General features: G+C 32.6%; 1 protein-coding gene across 3 annotated transcripts; it reads left to right on the top strand.

Moving 5' to 3' along the window:
• The first annotated feature begins 569 nt into the window (after window positions 1-569).
• On the top strand, window positions 570-8,444 carry LOC101254156 (transcription initiation factor IIF subunit alpha). Of its 3 annotated transcripts, none has more exons than XM_010314434.4 (11): window positions 570-768; window positions 873-1,051; window positions 3,547-3,702; window positions 4,129-4,274; window positions 4,366-4,736; window positions 5,221-5,336; window positions 6,011-6,142; window positions 6,341-6,553; window positions 6,796-7,002; window positions 7,846-7,934; window positions 8,039-8,444. In XM_010314434.4, exons 2-11 carry the CDS (start codon window positions 881-883, stop codon window positions 8,049-8,051), a joined length of 1,614 nt encoding a protein of 537 aa, XP_010312736.1. In that variant the 5' UTR covers window positions 570-768; window positions 873-880; the 3' UTR covers window positions 8,052-8,444. The 3 variants fall into 3 exon arrangements, with proteins under 3 accessions (XP_010312736.1, XP_004250258.1, XP_010312737.1); XM_010314435.4 differs by having other exon boundaries at window positions 579-768; window positions 853-1,051; XM_004250210.5 differs by lacking the exon at window positions 8,039-8,444 and having other exon boundaries at window positions 7,846-7,938.
• The last annotated feature ends 5,232 nt before the right edge of the window (window positions 8,445-13,676 follow it).

The following is a 13,676-nucleotide window of genomic DNA, read 5'->3' as shown; positions in this document are numbered from 1 at the left end:
GATTATCCAATATGATTCGAAGAGCACTTTTGGTCTGTGCTAGTGAGTGAAAGCGAACCTTTCTTTTATAGTTGAGAGAATTCTAGACCATATAATCTTGCCATAGCCTGGAATAATGGTTGCAATGGTGAAGATCAATTACCTACCATAATTAGGAACACAAAGAAAAATGTAAATGACTTTTTGAAGAAAGACAAAAAAATATAAAATGCTTTTTTCAAATTGCAATCTGTAAGATTATACAGATTATGTTGTGTTGTTATTATTTTTGTCTTATTATAATTTTGTAATACCAAGAGTAAACCATATTCTACTTATTTTTATGTTAAATATTTAACATTAATCGCATATTATTTTTTTCTCCAAATTTTAAAATTAGCCATCAATTAATATAAATATTAACGTAAAATAGTTATAAATATTAACTTAAATCCACAATTATGATCCCTAGATATAAAAATAAATCGTCATATTGAGTGACCTTGACTTCAAATGATCTCTATCCAATTAATCGACCTCCGACATAAATATTATTATTTATGGTGCCTATATTGCAATTTCACAAACTTGAGGTGCTCATCATACCATAACCAGAAAATATCTCCGGATTTGGGTAATTGCATCTATAAATACCCGTTTTCCCCTTCCATCAATTCAACTGATTTCTCATTCGCTCTTCAATCTCCTCTCGATCTAACGAACACTCCTTAACAAGAAATCAAATTGAATAAATTTCAACTACTGAAACGAAATCAACAATAGTTAACGGTGATTTTTCGATGATTTTATCAGTTTCCCCAATTTGAATCGCTTATACGGAACCCTAATTCTGAAGAACTGAATGATTTTTAGCTTTTTTTTTGGATTTGCAGGGACAGTAATGTCGATAGATTTGATTCTGAAACCTTCATGTAGCAGGTGTGGTTCATCCTCGGATCTGTATGGAAGCTCATGCAAGCATTTGACTCTCTGTTTGTCTTGTGGTAAAAACATGGCTGAGACTCGTGATAAGTGCTATGAGTGTGGAACTCCAGTTACACGATTGATTCGAGTATGTTTCCTGTATTGAATTTTGCTATGAGTACTGTGATTTCGGTGAAAAGTTGTGTATAATTGGTTAAACAGTATCTGAAACTGGAATGAAATGAGCCTGCATATAGAGAGAGGGGGAGTATGTCAAGGATTTAGGAAGAAGATACCCCATGTTTGCTACAGATAAGTAAGGGTATGCCAGTTACACGATTGTTTTGAGTACAACTACATACCCAGTGTAATCACACAAGTGGGGTAGAGTGGATGCAAACGTTATCCCTACCTAGTTTAGAGACTTTACACCTACACTGTTTGTTTCGAGTATGTTTTCTATATTGAACTCCATGAGTACTGTAGTTTGAGTGAATTTGCTCCCAATGATATGGCCTAATGGTCAATGAAATGAGTTGAGAACCATGACGTCTTAGGTACGATTCCCACCAGAGACAAAAATTAAGTACTATAGATGATTTTCCTTTATGTTCTAGCTGGTGGATGGTTACCTGGTGTCTGTTACAGGTGGGATCTACCCGTGGAATTACACGAGGTGCTTTAAAAATGGCTCAGACATCATGATTATAAAAAAGAAATATATAAAAAATTAGGTGAATTTATCTGTGTGTAATAACTTACAGTATTGGAATGAAATGAGTCTACATAGAGAGAGGAGTATGTCACGGATTTAGGAAAAAATATACCACGTATTTGTTACGAATAAATAAGGGTATGCACAACCATGAGAGGAGCTAGTCACCACAATGAATGGGGTTCATCAAAAAACCATTCTGTATATACAAGGTCAATTTTTTTTATGTATATATAGTAGACATTGAATAACTTGGACTTTGTATGTTTACTTTTTGTATATTTGAATTTCCTTTGCAAAAATTCTGCTTTTGCTGCAGCAGCATAACATATGTGTATTACATAAAATTTTGTCAACCATGGTTAGTTAATGTCTCAATTGTGACTAGGCTTCCTCTTTGGATCAAAGACATGGTGCACATGGGTTTCTGCAGAGTCTTCATATTGTCTATCCCAACTAGTTTGGGATTGGAGCGTACTACATAGTTGATAGATGCTAGTAGTTTCTCTGAATATTTGCCAGGGCTTGTGGGTACCTTTGGGTTCTTTGGAATTGAAGCATTATGTTCTTCATTCTGTTTAAGGCAATCGGCTATGTGGACATAATCTATGGTTTGCTTTTTAGAGATATCGATGTGGTTGAGTTTGATGGTGTTTATTCGAGAGTGCAGTGACCGTAAGGGGATAATAGTGGTTTCTTGCTGCAGTTAAAAAATCAAAACATTGCGAATATAGGAAGCCAGTCACTTATGCCTTTTGCTCGTGCTAACTATTAGGTGATAAATAAAATTGTATGGCAAAAACGACCAACTTTTAGGCCGTCTCCCAGAACAGGGGATTACTTTGTCTCTCAACAATGAGTTGCTTATGTGTAAATATTTGGAAAAATGATTATTAAAGTTGATGTTTTGATCCAACTAGGCTGATTCACTTTTTTATTCTGTAGGACTCCTTTGATAAAAATAGATTCACATTTTGTTTTCTAATAGATTTTAAAGTAAGCTATGCTTAGTAGAAGATGTTTGACACATATAGGTAGGTTACATCAGTTTACTATCCTCCCGTTACCTTATTTTAACCAAAGCACATTATCCTTTCCACTGTACCTCATTCAAAATCAGAGATTTTGCCTCCCTATACTTCCTTCGCTACTTTTCTTATATTCATCCCTTGCTTCTCTAACCTTTTGGCTATCTTGTTTCCTGATTATGTTCTCATTTGCTAAACACAACTATTTGCCAAACCGGTGTAACATATCTGTCTTGATGTTATATTGGTTTTATGCGTGAACTGGTTCCTTCTTACCTTTGTTAAGATTATCCAAGACCTGAACAACGATAGAATAATAGAAGGATGAGGAATATAGGCAGTATGGTATTGCCTAGAGAGACTCGGGCTTGCTGAATTAAGGTTACATTTGTTGATGTGTCACTGATGTTTGAGAAGCAAATATAACCCCTTTCTACTTCTCCAAAATATTCAACTTTTACCCCTGCAGAATGTTGTGTAATTAGTTCATAAATTACTTAGAATTGTTCTGGATTTATTGATGGATGCAATTAATTCATGAGCATGACTGATCAACTTTGCAAAGGTTGATGCATTTAGCAGATGAAAGAGGTAAAGTGTGTTAGACCAACCTCAATTTTAGGATGTGCTCACCACTGCCTTCAGTTCTTATCTTTTTGCTCCTGAATTCTTTATTTTGTTTCCAAAATATTTAAGTGAGCATCTTAATAGTGTAAATGATATCTATTAGATGCTTGGTGAGACCATAGTTTTGGTAGCTAGTGCTGACTGTAATTTTCTGGTCGAAAGCATTCAATGTGTCGATTCATGAAAGATATTGTCTCTGATGAATTCTTTTCTTTATCCATTGTGCAAAATTTGGCATAAGACTCGGGCTATCAAAATTATGTTTATGTGCAGGAATATAATGTTCGGGCTTGCTCCAGCAATGACAAGAACCATTTCATTGCTAGATTTGCTTCAGGCTTACCAAAATTTTCAAAAAAGAAGAATGACAGTAAATGGACTTTACAAAAAGAAGGTTTGCAAGGACGTCAAGTTACAGATACTTTGCGGGTATGAAATATATAGTAGTATCATCCCCGTTTGCATCAATTGCAAATGTGTGTGTGTCTGTGTATGTATTTCACTAGTTCAAAGGGAAAATTGCAATGTTTCCTTATGCTTATTTTAATTTTATTATTATGCATGTGTGAGAATCTGCTTGATGCTGAAGGGATATCGTACAACCTATTCCATGAAGCCTCTTATGCAGAAGCCTGAGAAATATAATTAGATTAGATAGGAGGATGCAACATCTACTTATGAGAAGAGCGTCTTTACTGTGTAAATGTAATAACTAATATAGAGACCACATGCTCAACATCTTGGATCATAGTTACGCTACTATGGATGGCTGTTGTCCTGTTTTTGTCAGATTGTGATCTTTAGTGGCAGGTCTTATATGTTCATTTATGACCTTTATTTTATATGAAATTGCAGGAGAAGTACAAGAATAAACCATGGCTATTAGAGGATGAAACTGGTCAATTTCAGTTTCATGGTCATCTCGAGGGAGCACAGTCAGCACAATATTATCTGCTGATGATGCAGGGTGAAGAGTTATTTGCTATTCCTGCTGGTTCTTGGTATACACCTTAGTTTCTTCTGTAGCTTTGACATCAAATATATTCTTTTACATCTTGGATTTGCATTTATTTCTTCTTCTTTTTTCATTAGGTATAACTTCAACAAAGTAGCCCAATATAAGCAACTTACTCTGGAGGAAGCAGAAGAGAAAATGAAAAATAGAAGAAAAACTGCTGATGGGTACCAGAGATGGATGATGAAAGCAGCAAATAATGGGCCTGCTGCCTTCGGTGAACTAGAAAGATTTGATGACAAAGAAGGTGGATCTGGTGGGACAAGGGGGCGTAAGAAAACTTCTGGTGATGAGGATGAAGGCAATGCATCAGACCATGGGGATGAAGATGAGGAAGAGGAGGCTGCTAGGAAAAACAGGTTAGGACTCAACAAAAGAGGCATTGATGATGATGAAGAGGGTCCTAGAGGGGGCGATCTTGACCTCGATGATGATGACATTGAAAAAGGTAAAACTTTCTTCTTCCTAAAAGCTTTGCCGGTTCGACCCACTGATTTAATTATCTAGTACTCTAACCTGCGTTTTCATTTTCATTCTTAATGGTTGGAAACCTCAATATCCTTCTCTTTCTAGCTCACAGCTAGCATTATAGAGCTCTCCCCTTTATCAAAAAAGCATTATAGAGCTCTCCTGGGATTTTTCTCGCTGAAATCATTGTTTTGAACTGTTTTTACATCGTTTTCTTGTAAATTAATGTCCACGAATTACCGCAGTTAACAATTATTTATTCTTCTTTCTTGGTTTTAAGAACTGGAAATGATTTCTAACAGGAAAATGTCTATAATTGTTGTTTTGATTCTAGAGTGGGACTTTATTTGTCGTTGGTTCTGTTTTTTTGGTTCTGAGTGCATTACATCGTTTCTTCACTATTTGATCAGCTTCTGCTGTCAGATTTCTTTTGTTTCCGCTGAAGGGCTCTCCTTTCTTTCCAGGGGATGACTGGGAGCATGAGGAGATTTTTACGGATGATGATGAAGCTGTTGGGAATGATCCTGAGGAGAGGGAGGATTTGGCTCCTGAAATTCCTGCTCCTCCAGAGATTAAGCAGGTCAGTTATTTATGGAATTTTGGAATTCTGATAGTAAATGACTCTACATCATGTGGCACCCAGCAGTATTATGTAACAACTATTTGGGTTATAAAATTTATTGGATCACTAGCTTATCCAAAAAGCTAGTGGCATCTATTTATTGTAATGGCGTTCTTTACGCACTTCGCACGTATACATTTATCAATGAGTATATTTTTTAAAATGTTACATAAATAACCCGTGCCTGATCAATATTTCGTGGATGAGCTTTATGCTTTTAGTGGTAGGCTCATTCTGTGTACGTGCCTACCTCATATGTATGAGAACAAACTTTTTTTAAAGTGACAAGCATTTAAATGTAGTACCTGGATAGTGTGCTGCATGTATATCTCATACATGTTAATTAATATATAATGTGTTTGATACCTTTTCTATAAATACTTAGAATGCTCTTGATTATGGACCATTGCACTTGTTTGTGGTCTGTAAGATTTTGGGGTTACAACTTTTTGCTTTTAGGAAGAGCTGAACCTTTTTATGTGAATAAGATCTTATTTGAGTACTTGTATCTTGGACAGAGATCAGTAGGACATGCATTGAGGAAGTGTTTTTGGGTGTATGTTCTACTTTGTGAATTAACACTCTTTCTCCACCTCGTATAATAACTTTTGTTCTTTCTTCGTGTGGCTCAGGATGAAGATGACGAGGAGGAAGGTGAAGAAGAGGGAGGTGGTCTGAGCAAATCTGGAAAGGAGCTGAAAAAGTTGCTTGGAAAAGCCAATGGATTGAATGAATCAGATGAAGATGACGACGATGATGATGATGTAAGTTTTGTTTCATTATTATGGGTCACTAAGTCAAGGTGTCTTTTACTTTTCATGTTCAAAGGTGACAGAATTATTTCTTCTTTTTGTATTTGCTGTTTCAGCCAAGAGAATTACATTTAGGGGCAATAAGCAGGCTTTTTAACTTCTCATAATTCTGTTTTCTAACTCTATGTTTTTTTCTTCCGCCTTTATCAGACAGAAGAAGATATTTCACCTGTATTGGCTCCTAAGCCGAAGGAAGCACCTAAAGAAGAACCGGTTGAGACCAACAGTCCTTTGAAAGCAGCTGCTTCTGGATCCAACCGTGGAACTCCAACTTCAAAGTCAGCTAAGACTAAAAGAAAAGCTAATGGAGATGAATCGAAACCAACTAGTGGTGCTCCCTTGAAAAAAGTGAAAACAGAGGCGGTAAGTGTCTATTGTGATATCTATTTGTTTTTTTTTTCATGATGTGGTACTTTACATTAATATAAGATTCTATCTAGGCATATCAAGTTTCACACTTGCCAAGAAAACCCCTTATTACCCCCTACTGTTCAATAAAACTATGATATTGTGACTACTATTAACCAATTCCTTGATATTCTAAGGAGAGATTATTTCCTCTCTTATTATGTTATTGCTGATGTCTTCCTCTTCACATCGTGCAGGATGCCAAACCTGGGAAGGACGAAACCCCATCTTCTGCAAAGAACACTGCTCTTCCAAAGGGTGCATCATCCTCTTCCAAAACTGCTCCAAGTTCGGCCACAGGTCCTGTTACTGAAGATGAAATTAGAGCTGTTCTACTGCAGAGAAAACCAGTGACCACACAGGATCTTGTCAGCCAATTTAAATCTCGTTTGAAATGTAAAGAGGTATGACAAGGCTAGTTTGTTGAGATAGATTTGTGACCATTGTGACTCACTGACATAAAGTTTAGGCTTGTAAATGCAAGTGAAACCTGAAATAAAAGATATGTGGTTTGGCCACAACTATATTTTGGTGAAAACTTCAAAAAAAAAAATGGGAACTATTGTTTGACGATATAATTTGTCGTTACTTGACAAATATATTTGGCAAACATCCCAAGTTTTAGAAAAAACTAGAATTTGGGTTAAATTCTTGTATTTGCGAATTCTTAAAAATTTAAAAATTACTCCAAATTTTATATTCATTAAAACATCCATCATCTATTAATAATATCTATTTACAACCAACCTCATTGAAAAGAACAACTTGTTTTTGGTTATAATTTATCCTGAACCAGTAACACGTTTGAGTATCCGATTGTTATACTGCTTTTGCCCATATTGTTGTTTTTATTGTTGTTGATTGCCATCAATTGTGTTATAAGGTTTTCTTTAATGGAACATGTTCATTATAAATGAAAAAGACAAATTTAATGATAAAGACAAATTTATGGGTATAAATTATATTTTCTTGAAAAAGCCAAAATATTTCTCCCAAAATCTATGGACAAATGCATGGTAAGACTTCACCCAAAAATGACTTGTCAAAAATACTCGTAAATTTGTGATAAATGCTAGTTTACGGACTTGAGATTTTTGTTGCTGACCCTATATGTGCAACATAGCATCTGTGGGAAAATGTATAGATGTCCCCATATGTAACAGCATGTCAGCCAAGTTTAAGAACCCTTTTTACTTATTTTGAGTTCCTTCTTCCCTTACGCGACTGCATTAATTACATTGTTGCAGGATAAGGCTGCTTTTGCTGAAGTATTGAGGAAGATCTCCAAGATACAGAAAACTACTACAGGAAGTAGCTATGTCGTGTTACGAGAGAGGTAAAATGAATGCTCATTTCAATGTCTTATGTTTCTTGCACGTTGGCAACTCCATGATTTCGTAGTTTGTAAGTTGTAATATGTCTTCGTTTTGTATTTGACAGGACAAATCAATAAGACAAACCAAAGATAGATCATTAGCTACAAATTGGTCAAGATCTGGAGAATCTGGAAAAGAAACTGCATTTATGTTTTGTTTGACGTTTAAACGTTATACAATGAGCAAGCTTTTTAGTCTTGAATGATTGTCGTTGTAGACAGATGAGCTAGAATGGGCAGTAAATCTGTGCCAAGGGTTGGATAAACTCGTAGATAGTTGAAAAATCAACTTGAATCAAGTTTAGTTGGGATAGAAGTCATATTAACTTTTATATGTTATATGTAAGTAAAGGAACTTTTATGCAAGTTATCCTTACTTATTTACTGGTATAATTAATATCTACACAACTTTTACCAGTCAAAATGTGTAAGTTCAACTCATTACATTAAGAATCTGTTTGATTATGAGAATTCTTCATTTTTCTTTTTCGAAATTCTGTTATATTTGAAATTGAAGAACTAAAGTAACACATATCAAAACTAGTAGAAAAGAAAAATACAAAAATCAGAGAGAAATTTGTTAGTTGCTATAGCTTAATTATTTCGACATCATGGAGATCCGTAGTAAGTTAATCATGTGGTCTGTTCTTTGATTCAAATGTGTTTCAAAATTATATTTCAATCATTGCCGAAAATGGCCATAGTTCCCAAAAAATGTCTTGGTAACTATGATATGCTTAACTTATGTTGTTCTACTTTATCGTCAATTCAAGTGATTGAGGATGAACAAGAACATAGCGTGTGAATTCCCTACTCTACTGTTGTTGGGTGATGGGTTGGTTCTTCTCGCGATTTTTACGTATTAACCTTTTTTTGTATTTTCAAATGATTTTTTCGGTGTGTGTGTTTTTTTTTTTTAAGCTTGTATTTGAATGCTAGGTTTTATATGCAACGAATGGGGTTAATTAGATCTTGGTTTTAAATTAGTTGGACTTAAATACTAAATATCGAATTAAAATAAAAAGAGACACTTGATTCGAACTTTTATGTTTGTGATATTCTTGTCAATAGTAGTTTATACAATTGTAAGCAAGGTGTAAATTTAACTGAATTTCTTTTAATTTAATTTACGTGGCTTTTGTTTTAATAATTAACTTAAAAGGTCATTTTAAAAATCAGATTATGTACTTTGATAAATTGAAAAGGGTGTATAAGAGTCATTTTTTATATATAAATAATATTAGATATATCTATAAATTACTTTTTAAATTAAGAGTATTTTCTTTTTTTATTTATTTAAACTAATTACTTATGCATAATTAACTAAACAGTTGACAATCATCTTGCGTTCTTTTTTTTAAAAGAAAATTGGCCCTCAAGTTAATATTACAAAAAATAAATCTTGTTTAAGTAAACGTAATTCCAAAAATGTATGTCTATAGATTATATTGGTACGTTATTTCTAGGGGAAAATATGAAATATATTTAAATTTTAATCGAAATTGTTGCAACAGTTTTCAAATTTTGGCATAACATTTTACCTTGCACTATTTAATAATATATTTTAAAGATATATACGTGGATGTCATAAATATTGCATCATTATAAATAATAATATGTCCACATAGACACGTATAATAAAAAGATACCTTTACAAATTTGATTTGACTTGTTCTTCTGTTTGCATCTGGAAAATTTGGTTGCTTCTTCACCCTTGCTAATGGAAATTTGCTTGAAAATATTAGTTTTTTTCTAATTTGCAATGGATTTGTTCTGCTTCTTCTTTGCAGCTCTAATTGCTAATTTTTCTTCATGCATATTTGACTATAGATAATTTCTAATTGTGGTCTGTTTAAATAATTCTCAATATGGAGAATATTTTCACTTTGCCATGTTGTATTCGGATTTGGTATAAACTTTATTGTAATAACAATTATTTTACTACATTATTCATATTAATTGGTACTCCTTAAGCCTTCTTGAGGAATTTATCTATATTATATTTGAGTACTTGATTAATTTTTTTGTTCTTTCATTAAAAAAAAGGAGAACTTTCACATATAGTTATTAAAAAATATCCTAATTAATTTCCATAACTATAGTTTAATAATTACAATTCATAGCTACGTGTTATAGAGAGGTGAGAGGCGAGTGGTAGAGAGAGGAGAGAGGAGAGAGAAGGTAAAAAGTAAGAGAGATGTGGATTATATATGTATATTGGTTAGATAATTGTATATTATACATATATATATATATATATATATATATCGATATTAGGAGATAGAGGAGAGTGGCGAGCGAGATTTGAAGAGGGAGGTGAGAGGCGAGAGAGAGGGATATAGGTGAATTGTATACGTATATTGGTTAGATAATTATATATTATACATATGCATTTGTATAAAAAGCAAGTGAGATTGGGAGAGAGATGAGAGAGATCAATGAGGTTGGGAGAGGGAGGAGAGAGGCGAGAGAGGGGGTCAGTGAGTGGGAGAAAGGTGAATTGTATATGTATATTTATTAGATAATTGTATATTCTAGTGAATTATACATATGTGGCTAATTATACAAACTCGAAGTCAGCCCTAATAATTGATGTATAATGTTAGTCGTGAGTGGTAATTATAGCAAACTATAGCTAAGGTGAGCAATTGAGTAGTACATATAAACTTGCTTAACCGCATAATTTTCTCTTAAAAAATGAAAAACTATATACTTAGAGTTTTAAAATATTATTATTACTCATCATCATATATATTATTATTACTTATACTTTTAAAATATTACGTTACTTACCATTAATTAAGAAATTGCTATCATTTATTGAGCAAGATACACTTATTTTTGCTACCAAATATACTTAAGTATGGAGAAAGGCTAACGAGATCCGTTATGTATTCCAAACACATGCAAATCACACTATATATATGTATATATGTAAGTATAGCAAATACACGTGAATCATATTATATATACACTCTCCTATGAATCTGGTTCTGAATCACAGCAGATGCATACATATACATATATCTAGTGTATATCTAGTATGATTTACATGTATTTCAAATACATAATGAAACTTACTCGCTCCTCTCCATATTTTACAGTATATGGTAGCAAAAATACATGTAAGTAAGTGTATCTTTTTCGATACATAGAAATTTTTTAATTAATGCTAAAATACATAAATTTTACAAGTATATGTAATAATAGTATATGATAGGGGTGTGCAAAAATTGAACCGACAGATAAATCAAAGCGAAAAAAATGTTATTGGGTTATTGTTATTGGATTTTTGATGGGTTTATGAAAACAGTTTATTGAGTTATTGGTTCGGTATTGATTTTTACTATTGGGTTACCTGATAACTCAATAAGACGATAATAATTTATGATTTTATGCTTCCTAATTATTAAATATTAATAATTTAATATATAATTAGACACTATGACTATATCAAATTATTAATATTCTACCAACTTCATACTAGGCCGCTTTATTAGTTTTTATTGTTGTCTCAAACCCTTAAGATTAAAGTAAAGGGTTCATAATTGTAACCATTTGATTAGAGTTTTAGTTTTCTTGGACTATTTTATTTTAGTTTTAGTTTGTAATTGTAGGTTGTACCATATTTGCAAGTTTGTAAAGATCGGTAATTCGAACTTTATTTTCTCTTATTGGTGCAAGTTCTTGTTATATTTCTATTTCACTATATCAAAGCATTTAGAGAAGTGAGAAGACATAATTTTTTATGTACATTTTTTTATTGGGTAAATTGAAAATCGAACCGAATGATCAAGGTTAATTAAACAATACGAGTATAGTTGGATACATTAAACTATTATGATGACCTATTACACACTTTTAGTATTTAAAAGTGAATTTAATACCACCTTGACATGCGTAAGACCACTCTCAGTATGTGATATGTTATACTCGCTGCCATGTCAGCAACACGTTAGAAATTATATATATTTTTTAAATTTTTTTAATTTCTTCTCTTTATTAATTAATTTTTCTTTTATTAACTCTATTTTACACTTATTAATTCCTAATTAATTACTAAAATTCTCTAATAATAATATCTTTTTCCAATCTAAATCCTATCCGCTTCTATCTCAACTAGAAAATTATTCATTTGAATTTATATCACAATTCTTTTTGTCTCCTCCGGCGAAGAACAATCAACGGCCGCCGCCACAGCCAAACAACCACCTCATCCACCACAAACAGTCACCCAAAATGCTAAATCGGTCATTGACAAATACCAAATCAAACCCCTTTACCTTATCCCTTTTCAACATATTTAAGATCCATGAGTTTCGTTTTAATTAGTTTTTCCCCTCCAACTTGAGTACAAAAGATGTTTTTTCAGATCTATGGCGTTTCTAGGATAGATTGTTCTATTTTTCGGCCCATTTATGATCCATGGTGTTTGAGTAATCTTTGTGCTTTGTACAAAATTTGAAGGAGAAAGTGGAAAGATTAGGACAACAGAGACTCAAATTCCTAAAATCATTGTGAAATTTAAATTAAAAAATTTACTTGTTTAGAAGTATAATGCTGAAATTGAATGGATAATTATAAAAATATGATAAAAAGAAAATGAAATTGATTGACTATATGAAAAAAATGTGCTAAGAAGAAAATGAAAGAAGAACATTTATGAAGGAAATAAGAGAAGAACATGAGAAAGAAGAGAACGTGGGGAGGAGGGGGGGGGGGGGGGGGGAATTACTTTTTTGACTTTATTTCAAATCAAACGCACCTAATTTATTTTTAATTTTAATTTTATTTTCACGTCAGTTTTGGGGTGGTATTAATTACACTTTGAACAAGAATAAGTGCGTAATAGGTCGTCATTATAGTAAAATGTGTAACAGACTTTTCGATACAAGTTGAAGGGGAAATTTATGCCTTTTCCCTATATTTTTATAAACAAATACCCGAGTTAACATCAATCCTCAAGTATTACTGGAAAAAATTGACAAAAAAAATTTACGTTTGTTGGCTTTTTCATTTTTTCCATACAATCACATACTTACACACTTTGATACCTACATATAATATTATTTTCGATTTTTCTTGTTTGTGGGTTGTCCAATATATCCATCTTTTGCTTAACAACAATGTACTCATATGTATGCCACGTTGGGCTATTCATTTTTATTCCTTTTATTTAACAATAGCGTACCCATTTCTCAAATTGTCATGTTCATATACGAAATTGTTATACTTTACCTTATTGATTATATTAATACACTAAGTTTTAATAAATACATGTATCCTTGATATATTAATACATTAAGTTTTATAAAGAAATATATCAATTTAAATACAAAATACTCATATCAACCTAAGCAATTAACACATTTTCCTTATTTAGTTCAATTGTAATTAAAACTGTATCAATTTATAAATAAAAAAAGTAAAAACCATATATAAAGGGAAAATTATATATAATGGCAAACTAATAAATCAAATTAAATGTTATAACCACACTGATTTAATCGTGTCCTGTAGCAAACTGTTCGCCAGTCACCTCTCTCCCTCAAACTTTCGCCTGCCACTCTCCTCTCTCGCTCCATCTCTCGCTCGCTCCATCTCTCGCTCGCTCCCTTTCATTTTTATACAAACACAAGTGTATAAAATGTGTTTCTGTATAAAGCGAGAAAAATTTGTATATAATATATTTTTTCGTTTCCT

The sequence above is a fragment of the Solanum lycopersicum genome, chromosome 11 (genome assembly GCF_036512215.1).
Source record: "Solanum lycopersicum chromosome 11, SLM_r2.1".
NCBI lineage: Eukaryota > Viridiplantae > Streptophyta > Magnoliopsida > Solanales > Solanaceae > Solanum > Solanum lycopersicum.
The sequence above is the reverse complement of the archived record's forward strand: the minus strand, read 5'-3'. Positions and strand labels throughout refer to the sequence as shown.

Excerpts from the sequence above, each read along its gene's own strand:
- LOC101254156 (XM_010314434.4), top strand. The coding sequence starts at position 881 with ATGTCGATAGATTTGATTCTGAAACCTTCATGTAGCAGGTGTGGTTCA. Across the intron at positions 4,737-5,220 it reads TGATGATGACATTGAAAAAG|GGGATGACTGGGAGCATGAG; the intron begins GTAAAACTTTCT and ends CTTTCTTTCCAG. Across the intron at positions 5,337-6,010 it reads CTCCTCCAGAGATTAAGCAG|GATGAAGATGACGAGGAGGA; the intron begins GTCAGTTATTTA and ends CGTGTGGCTCAG.